This window comes from Cyprinodon variegatus, unplaced genomic scaffold, assembly GCF_000732505.1.
Source record: "Cyprinodon variegatus isolate N-32 unplaced genomic scaffold, C_variegatus-1.0 Scaffold684, whole genome shotgun sequence".
NCBI classification, from domain to species: Eukaryota; Metazoa; Chordata; class Actinopteri; order Cyprinodontiformes; family Cyprinodontidae; genus Cyprinodon; species Cyprinodon variegatus.
This window is the reverse complement of record NW_015151137.1, coordinates 207809-221585: the sequence shown is the minus strand read 5'-3', so window position 1 is coordinate 221585 and position 13777 is coordinate 207809. Positions and strand designations below refer to the sequence as shown.

The window sequence follows — 13777 nt, the reverse complement described above, 5'->3', positions numbered from 1 at the left end:
TAATTGACAAATCAAACTTTCAGAAAGGAAGTTATTTTATTGCACTCTTTTTTTTTATAGTCCTACAGATTTAAAAAAATTGCTGTTGCCCACTTTCCATAAAAAAATAAAAAAAATAAAAAAAAACCCAACCAAATGGCAACACAGAACCTTGAGGGTGGATTGTTTAAAAGCAATACTTTTAGTTAAAATGATTAAATGTTTACATTTATTAACATGCTGATATGCGCTAATATATATATATATATATATATATATATATATATATATATATATATATATATATATATATATATATATATATATATTTATATATATAGTTTGAGAGANTATATATATATATATATATATATATATATATATATATATTTATATATATATATTTATATATATAGTTTGAGAGAGTATTTAGCAATATTCTCCTTACAAGGTTCACTGAGCTAATCAAGGAGCCAAAAAATTAGTCAGAAATGAAAGTGTTGAAGTGGTGTGATGTTTTAATATGAAGTCAGACATAAAAAGCAATAATAATGGTATAATCTGTGTTAAAATTGAAATTGTCCTGATCCAATTTTAGAGATAGTTTTAATAAACAAACTTAAGAGTAGTACATAGGTGGTTGCTGAGTGTTAAAAGAGAGGACTGACTGGAGATCCCAGGCTGTGACCCAGTTCATGTGCCAAGGTCAACTGGACCTGTCGAGGAGGCTGGAACTGTCCGTAGTTCTGAATCGTTATCAGTCCCGTATTCAGGGTGGACATACGGCTGATACGGAGGCCCGTATACTGTGAACATATTCCTCCCTAGTTACCTAATATAGGGAAAAGAAGAAGCAGAGACAAGTGTGTGTTTTTCATAAAGGTCTGAGTGTCTCTGTTCAGAATGTTGCCGAAGACAGGTGGCAGGCCAACAATGACCCTGAAGGAATAAGTGGGAGAATATGGAGGGAATGAAGGAAGGATGAGCAGGTAAGTGAGACCCTTTGCCAATGGAATAAGACAATTTACATTTAAAATAAGAAAAATCAACAGCCATCTCTTATTTCAAGTACATAATATCAAGTATCTTATTTTATAGGGTAAAAATACTCAATTAGCAGATCAGTTATTTACCTACTTAAATTTAGGGTACTTATTTTAAGAAACCTTAACTCATTTTTAGATTGTTTTTGCAGTGCAGAAGTGTTTCTAGAGACAGGCCTGCAGGGCCCAGGGCAATTGTAGAACTATTGACTTGTGTTATGGCCCCTCTTCTTTAAAAATGACATAATACAAAATAAATATATGCAAATAATGACATGTGCTGGTACAGCAACAGTAAATAATGGGTCCCATTTATCAGTTTTATTTTTTATGGTTTTATTTTAACAATGACAGAAAAATGATAATTGATAATGAATAGCATTGATAGGATTTGCCCCATTTATGTGTTCAGGTTTTACGCATTTGACACTTTTACATTTTTTTTACCATCATAGAAGATAAAAATACAGCATCTCTCTCTGTTTAACAACATGGAAGGTGTTTATTACTCTCTGTTTATTGACTTCAGGACCATTTCACGACAGAACTACCAATGTTAAATGCTAATATTCATGACTTAAACGTCTGTTTGTTTTCTTCATTGCTCTGTAGCTGCCTCTGTGCCCTTAAGGGGTGTAAAATAGAGCTTGAGGTTTAGGCACCTAGTGTGCATACTGTCTGTCTCCACATCTTGTTTTTATTTTCTGTGACCTGATATGAGGAAGGAATGTCATTCTCAAGAGGAATGAGGGCATCTTCTGGAAACCAGTGGAGCTCCAAATCTGTTTTAGACTTTAGTCTCCTGGTCAGCCAATAAGGAGAGGGGATTATATACCACACCCACACAGCTCTCATGCATGTGAAAGCTCCTGAATGTATGGATGGATTATCAGACGGTGGGCCCCAGCCTGAATGCACACCACCCCCAACGCCTGCCCTTATAACAAAGGAAAAAGGCGGTCAGCTTAGTGTTTCACACTTTCCTCTATTTGTGATTAACTTAATGTTACTTTTAAAAGTAGTTTTAATTTTTTTCCTTTATTTTGCTCTCAGCTCTGTTGTACCTGTGATTTCTTTAATATGTCATGTTAGTTACAAATAATCTTGAAGGTTTGCCTTTTTTCAATGTACACAGGAAACATCTGTTTTCCTGCCATCATGGGTTACAATACAAATACAGCAGTGTATACCATAGAACATGAGGCTCACCCAAACACAGCAGCTGCTTGGGGGCCCCTACACTTACAGTGGGGCCCCACAGAACCAGTTGGACCGTGAATATTTTCCCAAGAATAAAGAAACGGCTTGTAATCATATGCCCACACCCATGAGGATGTTTAAGCATAAAGAATAGTCATGTTTTCATGTTGCATTTTCCTCATCATGCATTTACCAAAAGGTTAGAATTTCCTGCCACACAAACAAACTAAAACTGCTCCGGACTGACTTCTATTAGACCAAGACCCTGAGGGGAAGGGAACAGCTTCCCACAAAAAAATATCCGTCACTTGTTCTGCTTGGATTTCTTGGTTCTGAATGGCTCTGCAGAAGTCCTCTAGACAGCTAGCAATGAGTTTTAACACTTGAATAATTTGAATAATACAATCTTACAATAAACAAATATATTAATGTAATAAATTGCTTGTTTTATGGTTCGCTACACATCTTTCCAGTGTTCCCAGCAGCATGGCCAGGATTTCATCAAGTAACAACCTCCAACTCCAATTTATATTATTAGAAAGTTTAAATGATATAAAAGGTTGTACAAAACAGTGTCTGTAAAGTAGAATGAAGATGATCTATCTTTTTTTTTTGTCTAAAGTGTACTGCATGTGCTTCAATTATAGCCACAGGCCTATCGAAGGTCATTCCGTCCGGGTTTTTAAAGGCTGCTGTGCAACATACATTTTTATAAAATGTATTCGGAATCAGAAATAGGTAGTGCACACAAAGACAAACATTCAACTGACATTAATCAATTCAGAAATATGGAATGTGTTCAGACTGCTGGAGATAGGCACCAGCACCCCTCGCGACCCCACTCGGGACAAGCGTGTAAGAAAATGGATGGATGGATGGAATGTGTTCAAACGAATCCAAGTTGCATAGGAATAATAAGAGAATAGAGAAAAATAGAGCAACTTTTTTAACAGAGAAAGCAAAGCGGCATAATGTGCAAGGGGAAACTGTCAGTGAGGGACTTTGGGCTTGTTTATGAGACTATCTGCAGATGGGAAGAAGCTGTTTTTGTGGCAGGACTTTTTTTTTCATCCTGATCTGCTGCAAAGAGTCAAAAATAGTTTATGGCACCAGTGGCACAGTCTGCTGCAATCATACCTGCTCGGCTTTAAATCCTGGAAAGGTGTATTTCCTGAAGATAAGGAAGTTTGCACGGTCTCTGCAGAGCGAACGTTACCCTGCAGGCTGGTCTTGTCCTGGGCGGTGGCAGCAATGCACCAGATGATGATGGAGAAGAAGAAAATGGGTTCAGTGATGTGGAAATACAATTACACCATCATTGTCTTTGCCTTTCTTCTGCTGCCACAGTGTGTAAATCCTCTGCTTTGCTTTCCTGATAAGAGAGATGAGGTTCAGGTTCCACTTAAGGTGCTGAGTGATGATGACGCCCAGGAATTGGAAGAAGTCCGCAGCAGTGACTAGAAAGGGTGGGGCTTTGCTCTTTCTAAAGTCCATGGCCATCTCAGTATAGTATATAATATAATATTCCTTAGAATCAGATGTGAAGGATACTTGCTTAGGCATTCTTTTAACAGCAGGTTTCTCATGGCAGGTTTACCATAAAACTCCGCATTTACAGTGAAAAACTATAAGCTGTTATGTAGTTGTCGATGTCAGCTGCTCCTCCGGTTAACATGAACTTTTTAGGTGTATCTTGCTCGTCTTGTCAGATTTGGTGGTCTAGCTGTGTTGATACGAAGTGGTATTTTAATTTCTTTAAATTCTTCGATCCTCATAATGTTGTTTGTTTTGCCCCCATGGGAATATCTGGATTCATACAGATGTTTAATCACTCGAAGATGGACTTTGTTATATCGGTATTATTTTCTATTTTTCTTAAGGGTATCAGGATAATTCTTGTAAACAATACATGGCTAAACTTTTTATATTCTCATTTGTAAAAAAAACACAACTGGCTGCACAGTTGAGCAGTGGGTAGCAGCCTTGCAGCAAGAAGGTTTGGGGACAAATTCCCAGCCCTGGGGCTTTTTTTGCATGGAGTTTGCGTTTTCACCCTGTATATGTGTGGGTTCTCTCTGGGTACACCGGCTTCCTGTCAAAGTCCAAAAAAATGACTGTTAGGTTAATTGGCTGCTCTAAATTCTCCTTAGGTGTGAATGTATGCATCAATGGTTGTTTGCCCTGTGAGGGACTGGCAACCTCTCCAGGGTCTACCCCGCCTCTCGCCCATAGACAGCTGGAGATAGACACCAGCACCCCTCGCAACCCCAGAAGGGATAAGCGTGACAGAAAATGGTTGGACGGATGAAAAAAAAACTGCATCCTTTCCCTTAAACTATGTTTTGCTGGTGTTTCACATAAAGCCCAAATAATTTACACTCACACTTTTGTTTGAAAAATGACAAAATGTAAAAAAGATCAAGAGTTATCACGATTTCTTTCCAAGCATTTGAAACAAAACTGTTTATATTCTTTAATAGGTATTTAACTGTCTTTTGGATACATTTGTGCAAGTTAGATAATTTTATATAAAAAAAAAAGAAAAAGAAAATCCATGCCTTGTCTAAACTCACTTATCTGTGCAGGGTCTTGGGTGCCTATCTCCAGCAGTCATTGTGGGGGGTAGACGTTGGACAGGTCACTAGTCCATCACAGGGAAAAAACACAGATACACATACTGAGGCTGACTTTGAGAGACCAGAGAACAGTCATGTCTGTGGCTGACACTAGAGATTTGGGAAAAAATAAAGTATGCAAACCTCACAGAAAGACCCAGGCCAGGGTTTAAACCCAAGGTCTTTTTGCTGTAAAGCATAACTGTCCATCACGCAGCCCTAAAAAGGGAAATGTCTCCTTCAAGTATCATAAAAAGATGTATCTTGCTATGATGTTTTCTACCCCTTTCTTGCTTATAAGATTCTTTATTTGGTTGTCTTGCAAAACCATACTATATTCTAGGAATACCTATTTCAAAATAGATTTTGGTACCAGATCATAGGAAACTCATGCAATGGCAAATATCAGACACACTGTGAGTTAGGAGGTGACACTAATGACAGTCTGTAACTGAAACCTTCTGTTGTGGAGCCAGGGGCCCCGCTTTCCTCACAGCAGCATGACCAACCTCTTAGGTTTTTGTTTTTTTTTCCAGAGCTGGGACAAAGTTTAGTCCCCGCCCCTTAATCTAGATCCAATCACGGTTGAGTATTCAAATAAGCCACCCATTAAGATGACCTGCTACACCAACCGCCGGAGACCATAAGCAACTTCACCCTTAAACCACAAACAGCACACCACTTTGTCACCGGTGCTTTGGGTTTAAGTGGCTCTACAACTATTCGACCAACCCAAAAATAACATTAAAACCAGGACAACAAGATTATAAAACGACCCAACTCGGTATAAAGATGGGAAAAGAAACGATTTGCTTTTTAACCATTTGGATAACTTTGGGAAACATCCTTGCAACTTTTTCTTCAGATCTTGAAACCACCAGCAACTCAACTGTCTTTGGTAAGAGCCCCTTTACTTTGAATATGATGTATATTTTTGGATGAAAATAGAAGAAATGCAGATCTAAAGGTTGAATTTGTGGATAGCGAGTTAATTACTACATGCTTTCCCCCGCTTTTGACCGGTAATAACCCCTTTTTAAAAAGAGCGCAGGTCTGCGCACCGTTTCACTGCGCTCAGCTCCATGTGTGCATGAAGAAAAACAGCCGGCACATACTTTTGTGTCTCAGGATAGATAAGCAGAGGGAGAAAACTTTGTTTGGGTTTAATAAAAAATTAAAAAAGGATATATTTATGGGATATGGTTAATTTAGATAAAGGAAAACCACACACTTTTAACCCAATTTAAGGGTCTGTTTGCATAATGAACTTCTGTTGGATCAGCCTTTTTTATTTGAACTTTTACCACTGACTCTTTAAAATTCTGTTTTTTAATAAAATTTTAACACAATTATGATTTTCTGTTAGAATCACTTTATATGCACGTCCTCGAAAGGTAAAGACTAAAGGGGGCGACACTACCATGCCTTATGAACCTGAGCGCAAAGATGAAATGCCACTTATGCGTAAAAAATGTGATGTTGACAATCAGCGTAAGCGCACATAATTTCTGTGATAACAACCAAGTAAATCAGATTTGGAACCGCTCCAAGATCCCTGTGAATGATTTAAAGTTCAATAATCCAACTTGAGAGAACGGTTCAACCAAATGACCCGCTGCGCTCTCTGTTTGCGTTTGTGTTGCAGCAGGAAACATCACAGCCACCGATGCGCCTGTGCCAACCACCACTGAATGGATGATGGATTACACTGACATCTTGTCCAAGTTTTCCCTGCGCACCGCCGAGCTCCCAGATGATGATATGTGCTACATGGTGGCCGGCAGACCAGAAACAATCACTGAGTGTGAATTCAATGCAGAAAGCCAGACCTTCATTGTGATACACGGCTGGACGGTTAGTAACAATAAAAGCACTTTTTTGTTTGCATACAAAGCTTAAGATATTTTATAAGTAGCAGTAAAACACAAAATTGCATCAAAAATACCACAAAAAAAAAAAAACACAACTAAATACAGGGTTGTAAAAACATGAAATGCAGGCAAAAATGGCAGAAAAGACACATGCATTTATGCTCCTAATGTGATTTAAAAGCAGTCATGCTGCACAATTTGAACCTGATGATACCTTGGCCAGTCTCCAACAACAGAATAGAGGCAGAGCTGAATGAATCACGCCATATGGCAGCTGACCTCAGACACTGACCTGACCATGTGTGGATCGTAACCCACATAGGAAGCTGAAATGCTGCAAAAGTTAAGCTTCTGTGAAAATACCCCAAAAATGTGTTTGACATAAGTCACTTTATTAACCTTTTGCCGTCAGCTTGCTGCAGGACAACTTTTGAAATGTTTAAAGTCCCAGAAAACTCCGGCAGCCATAGCAGGTTAGGGAGCACTGGAAGCTGAAGTTAGTGTATCTATTCGCTGGTTGATTTCAGCATGGCTACTGGAGTAGATATCTTTACAAATTAAGCAGCTGACACCCGATTATTATATCTGTGGTGTATTTAAGGAGTGGAAAGACAAACGCTTCTCTGTCAAACACTGAGTGTTTTGCATACAGAAGTGTGATAACAATATTATAACTATAATATGCTATGTTAGAGCTTAATAAATTGCCTTTTTTTAGATTTAAATTGAAACATTAAGATCATGCTGACACTTATACATTGCAATCATTTTACTTAAAGCTGAATGAAACCTAGATCAGTCAATTTATTAAACTAATGTTGAGAAATTGATGCATGCAATTTTTAAGTTTGGCTCCACAAATAGAACTTTGTCAATATGATTTACGCTTCTTTAAATGGTTTTACCAATAACAACATGACTATTTGCTCATGCGTTGAGGGTGTGTTCTTTTCATTTACATAGGCCTCTATTTCACCTTTTGTTTTTATTCTTGTCCCTGCAGGTAACAGGAATGTTTGAGAGCTGGGTGCCCAAGCTGGTGTCTGCCTTGTATGACCGTGTGCCAACTGCCAATGTAATTGTGGTGGACTGGCTGACACGTGCCAGCCAGCACTACCCAACCTCTGCAGCCTCCACCAAGCTGGTTGGCCGTGATGTGGCCAAATTCGTCACATGGCTTCAGGTGAGCAGTTGGATCACGCTATATGCACGAGCTCTAGCCTGCTGTAAATACAACATGTAAATATGTTGGTTGAGAGCATAAATCATTGACTTAAATATGGTATGTATGTTGTAATTCTTTGTCCACAAGGAGACCATGTGGTTATGCTTGTCCACAGTTTAGATTTTTAAAGGCTATAAACACTTTTTATAGGCATGTGTGCAGCTCTCATTGAGAAGCTCAGTGTTAACAGAGCACAAACATTGCAACGGCTTAATGTTTCTCCTTTATTTAAATAACTACAAACTTCAAAAGCTGCCTAGAATTTGCATAGCATGTAATTGCCCCAAATCCTTACTTTGGCCTCTATCCCAGATTCTTCCTGGGGCAAAATGCTTCAGAGCTTTGCCAAGTACAGCCTGCATTTCTGCAGCCTTCCGCTTAAATCATACTGAGGAGCTCATAAGCTCTTTGTTCACATCTCACCTGTTTGTTGCCTCATAGAAAGAGCTGCAGCTGCCCTGGGAGAGGATTCATCTGCTGGGATACAGCCTGGGAGCGCATGTAGCTGGCATTGCTGGAGACCTCACTGACCACAAGATCAGCAGGATCACAGGTGACTAATGTTCAAACATTATCAGGTTCTCCATCCATCCATCCATCCATCCATCCATCCATCCATCCATCCATCCATCCATCCATCCATCCATCCATCCATCCATCCATCCATCCATCGCCCTGCAGTAAAAGCAGCTTCATCNCCATCCATCCATCCATCCATCCATCCATCCATCCATCCATCCATCCATCCATCCATCCATCCATCCATCCATCCATCCATCCATCCATCCATCCAGCCATCCATCCATCCATCCAGCCATCCATCCATCCATCCAGCCATCCATCCATCCATAGAAAGGTCCCTAGGAATAGTTTATGACCAATATTGAATTTATTTTATTTATATAAGAAATATTGCTAAAGGGGGGAGAAGATTTGAACATTTACAGAACTTTGACAAGTAGAAACCTAGAATTTGTTATCTTCTTTTGAAAATTCCAATAAATTTCAGCAGTAAACTTTTACAAATACTGCTTGGTATTAAATTCACACCATAAGCTTAGGTCTACATACCATAGTGGAATGTATTATTGCTGTTCTTTGCACATTACACAAAGGAAACCTAATCTGTCAGCCCCTACATTCCAGGCCTCCATTTTATGTGTGGATACAGCCAATTTGTGTCAGATTTAAAGCTCCCATTTGCCTCTATGAAGTTGATCCACCTTTGAAATCTCCCTGACCTGCTCCAAATAATGGCGTATTTACTGAATCTTAGGGCAGGGGGCCATTAAGCACCTTCAGCCTTTTCATTATATACTTTTTTTCCTACTTGTTCAAGGCGGGAAGAGGCCAGACTGGGCACAAACTTCCAAGCTTTGATTAATACTTTGTGACATAAGTGAACCAAGCTCTAGGATTTTATCTCCTATTATATTCATAATAAATCGTTTTTTGCTCCCTTTCCAGGTCTGGATCCCGCTGGTCCAACCTTCGAGAATGCAGATGAACAGAGCACTTTGTCCCGAGGTGATGCCCAGTTTGTGGACGTCCTGCACACCAATACAAGGGGCTCTCCAGACCGCAGTATTGGCATCCAGAGACCTGTGGGTCATATTGACATCTACCCTAATGGAGGAACCTTCCAGCCGGGTTGCGACATCCAGAACACCTTACTGGGGATTGCATCAGAAGGAATCAAGGGTCTCCAAAGTATGAAACTCAAACCCTCTGTTGAGATTTCTTGTTAAAACCGTATTTCTAATGGGTAAAAATATACCTGACTGCGCATCTTTTTAAGTTTAAAAAATATATTGCATAGTGAACAGACTTGCAAAGATAGTGCCACAGAGACAACCGTTTTTCTTTGTAGTCTGCTGGTTGATGCTTTACAAAAGTAGAACCTAGCTGTGGAGGCCTTCTAGGTTTCTGTAACAATATGTGAATGAAAAAGGAGAAAACAAACTCAGGCTTTCTTTGTAATTTTGTTTGCAGATATGGATCAGCTTGTCAAATGCTCCCATGAGCGCTCCATCCACTTGTTCATTGACTCGCTGCTGAACACTCAGCAGCAGAGCATGGCCTACCGCTGCAACTCCAAGGACACCTTTAACAAGGGGATGTGCCTCAGCTGCAGAAAGAACCGCTGCAATAAGCTTGGCTACAACATCAACAAGGTTCGCACAGCCCGCAGTGCCACCATGTACCTCAAAACCCGTGATATGATGCCTTACAAAGGTAAATACCAACAGAAATGATGTGAAACAAACAAAACATGGCTCTTTTTTGTGTGGAGAGGGAAATTACCTAAAAAGCAAGAAGGGAAATGCATTTAACATTTAGAAAAGTAGAAAAATCTACCTGGAGTTATGTACTTTAGTGCATTACTGGGAATTAAATCATGTACATGTCTTCATTAACCCCTTGATGCCCATTGTTGTAAATGTGCAGCAAATCCCTTGTATTACGTACACAGCCAAGATAGCATCAGCATTCCCTCAGTGCCAGCTATAACATATTTAATGTGGACCTAGCAACCTTTGGGAAACTCTTATTTCCATTAAGACTATGTATGCTATCATCAATCGATATCAACGCTGTCATAAATGGGTAATATACCTAAATTTTAATTCATTTTAAAGATAAGTAGAAAGTCTGAACATTTTATATTTGATATTCTACCAACCAAGAATATGTTAGTTATGTTTAAAGTTCAAATTAAACTGAATAAAGCCTAAGGGATTTTCTGACAATTCACTGACAGTGAATCTTCTCCCCATCTTGCAGTTTTCCATTACCAAGTAAAGGCGCACCTCTTCAGCAAAGACAAACAGAGCTTCACTGAGCAGCCAATGAAGATTTCACTGTATGGAACCCACGGAGAGAAGGAGGACATCCCTATTGTCCTGTACGTATGTTAGACCCCCCCAATTCATGAAACACAGTCTCAAAAATGTTCAGCTTAACAGAAATGAAGGTTGTCAGCATATATATGGTCTGACTCGAGGATTTGAGGTCATATTTAGGGTTTTAACTGCTGTTTTGTATTGTAGCCAATTTGTTTCAAGAACAGCGAATAATTTTTCCTCCGTCTTTCTTTTTATAAAATGAAAGCTTTACTGTTCCTACAATAAAATGTGCAACCTAAAAATAATACTTAAAAAAATCTCGAAAACAACAATGAGTTACAAAGCATTTTTATTGTTTCACTAAAAATCTAAACATACATTAAAATCTGATGTATTATTAAAACCAGAATTAAAAGCAAAACAAATGAACACATCACATTCATTAATTTAAAAGAGCAGATTATAGCTTGCTAATGTTTATTTTTGGCTTGGAAAAAAATCAAAATATTATAGTATAATAATATTTTCTCCATGTCCATACAAAATAAAAAAAGCTTTGGCTAATTTATTTTTAGAGGGAAAAACAGCTGATATACTGTTATTAATCTGTGTAGCCAAATCATTTGTTCATGTGTTGGAACTTTATATGTATTTCTGTGGTAAATTGCTAATAATTTACACCAGGACCAGAGGGAATGTTATACTGTGTGTTTTAGAGAGCAGGTTATTAGCTCCGGAGTAAAAAGGATTTCACAAATGTTTTAATACAAAGGATTACAGAGGTTCAAGTTGTCTTCATGAACTTGTATTGGTACAGTTGTTAGGATTATCCTGCAATTAGCAGTGCCTTTTATTTCCCTTTAGTGAAGGTATATCTTTACCATTATTGTGAGATCTCCAAAACCTTTAAGTGTTTTTACCTTAGTCAAAACTTTAACATCAAAGATTGTTTAGCTCAGCTCATCCCAAAAAACAAAGAGCTTCCCCTTATTATTGGAAAGCTGTTATCTTTTAGGCATTATTGCTTATTTGATCAGCAGCTATTTTCTTAGTGCATCTTTATGACCAATAACAGCAATATAATGTAGCAAACTAAACATTTTAAACCTCCATTGACCCTTTAGCCCCACCCTGGATGGTAACACCACCTTGTCCTTCCTGATAACCACCGACGTGGACATTGGTGACCTGATGATTGTCAAGATCCGATGGGAGAAGGATGCATTCTTCAGCTGGTCTGACTTTTGGGGCAGCAGCAAGTTTCACCTCCGAAAGCTCCGCATCAAGTGTGGGGAGACTCAGTCCAAGTGAGTGTTCGGTCATTGCATTACAACACAAAGTCTTGCTAACATGAAAGCCTGATGACTTAAAATCTTTTTTTCTGTGTGATAACAGGGTTATCTTCAATGCGAAGGAAGGAGAGTTTGCTTACCTCGTCAGGGGAGGGGAAAATGCAGTCTTTGTCAAGTCGAAAGAAGACAATCTGAGCCGTAAAGAAAGAAGGTAGTTACTTTCATTGATCTCTCAGCAGATCGAGTCCCAATAAACCAGTGTTAGTATTGTGTCTGATTTAATATTTTTTTTTATCAACAGGATGCACAGACTCAAGACACAGGGTAGTCTGTTCAACCAGAACGAAGCTTGAAGAAACTTTATGAATTTACCCACCAGGTGAATTGAATCATCCATCTCTAGTTGCGTAGCCAAAGATGGACAGCACACAGAAACACTGGGGAATCCTTTGCAGAAACCTGGACGCTTAATGAATGCTCCTTTCTTCCTATTTCCCCCCTCCTGAGCTTCCAATGAAACCAACCCAACCTCATTCACGGTTTATGTAATCAGTGTTCTCCTGACTTCCTGGGTCTCTTTTCAAGTTCTGCAGCTGCAAATATGTTACTGGCTTCCTTTATGATGATTGAAATTTCTTTGAACAACTCTCCACTTTACGTAGCTTTGGCTGAATTGTAATCATTGTTTATGCTCATGTATTCTGTATGTACTGCTTTAACGACTGTGTTGTATTTCAGAACCCTGAAATGATATGTTTCCTTTGCCTATGTGAACTTGGATTATTGATAACATGTAAATGATTCATAGTGATAGGCATGATCATGGCACATTTCTGTGTTTGCTTTAGTTTAATCAATAGTTTTGTGCCCAGTTTGTGTTTTTTTAACCACTATATACCAACAAACGACAGGGACCAAAGAAACATTTGCTATCTACTGAAGTCAATCACATCATTCCTTGTAAATACTGTAATCAGCATCAGCAATCCTTCGTTTTTTAACATGAGCCACCTGTTCACACCTAATCTCTTGAAGTCTTGTTTTTCTTAGATTGATCTCAAGATTGGTCAGACTGCTCTCCATTAGGGATTTGCATTCTTTAAATCTGGTATTTTGCGAACCCCTCCAGATATATTGTTCCACCTCATCCTGCTGACCAGAAATTGATCTTGAAATAAAACACCAACCAAGCCTTTAAAATATTTGATGGACTGGCCAATATGTTGTCCACCAAACATCTCAAGAAGAAAGCTTTGTACTGTATTTATTGATTGTACATTTATATATTTGTATATGAAACTGTAATATATGTTGGCAGGCTTGCATTGCTGTTTGTATTTCAATAAGTAAAACACTTTTAATGTTTTTTCACGAACAAGATTTGAAAGGTTTGATCAGGCCGAGCTCCATGCTCTGAAATCTGGTGAACTGTTTAAAAAATAGAACCCAGGAATGGTTAAATAAAGAGCTACACCCCACACCAAGGTATCCCTTCCTGTTCACGTTGTTAGGTTGTTAAAGTTTTCAATAATCATTTGCTTTAAAAGTACTTTGGACTGTGGGGATTTCACAGAAACCTGGCTAGGGCCTGTCCACCTGCTGTTTCCATCAGGTGGACCCTGGTCATCTTCAATGATTTGAAACAACAGCCTCTAAATTCTAAAGATGAAGATGCATGCCTGCTCCTCTCACAATGCTGAACAATT

At 38.7% G+C, this 13777-nt stretch overlaps 1 protein-coding gene across 2 annotated transcripts; it reads left to right on the top strand.

Moving 5' to 3' along the window:
• The first annotated feature begins 5476 nt into the window (after nucleotides 1-5476).
• On the top strand, nucleotides 5477-13271 carry LOC107097322 (lipoprotein lipase-like). Of its 2 annotated transcripts, none has more exons than XM_015394438.1 (10): nucleotides 5477-5735; nucleotides 6483-6691; nucleotides 7712-7891; nucleotides 8375-8486; nucleotides 9401-9643; nucleotides 9926-10168; nucleotides 10718-10838; nucleotides 11904-12086; nucleotides 12175-12282; nucleotides 12373-13271. In XM_015394438.1, exons 1-10 carry the CDS (start codon nucleotides 5630-5632, stop codon nucleotides 12422-12424), a joined length of 1557 nt encoding a protein of 518 aa, XP_015249924.1. In that variant the 5' UTR covers nucleotides 5477-5629; the 3' UTR covers nucleotides 12425-13271. The 2 variants fall into 2 exon arrangements, with proteins under 2 accessions (XP_015249924.1, XP_015249925.1); XM_015394439.1 differs by having other exon boundaries at nucleotides 5479-5735; nucleotides 6486-6691.
• The last annotated feature ends 506 nt before the right edge of the window (nucleotides 13272-13777 follow it).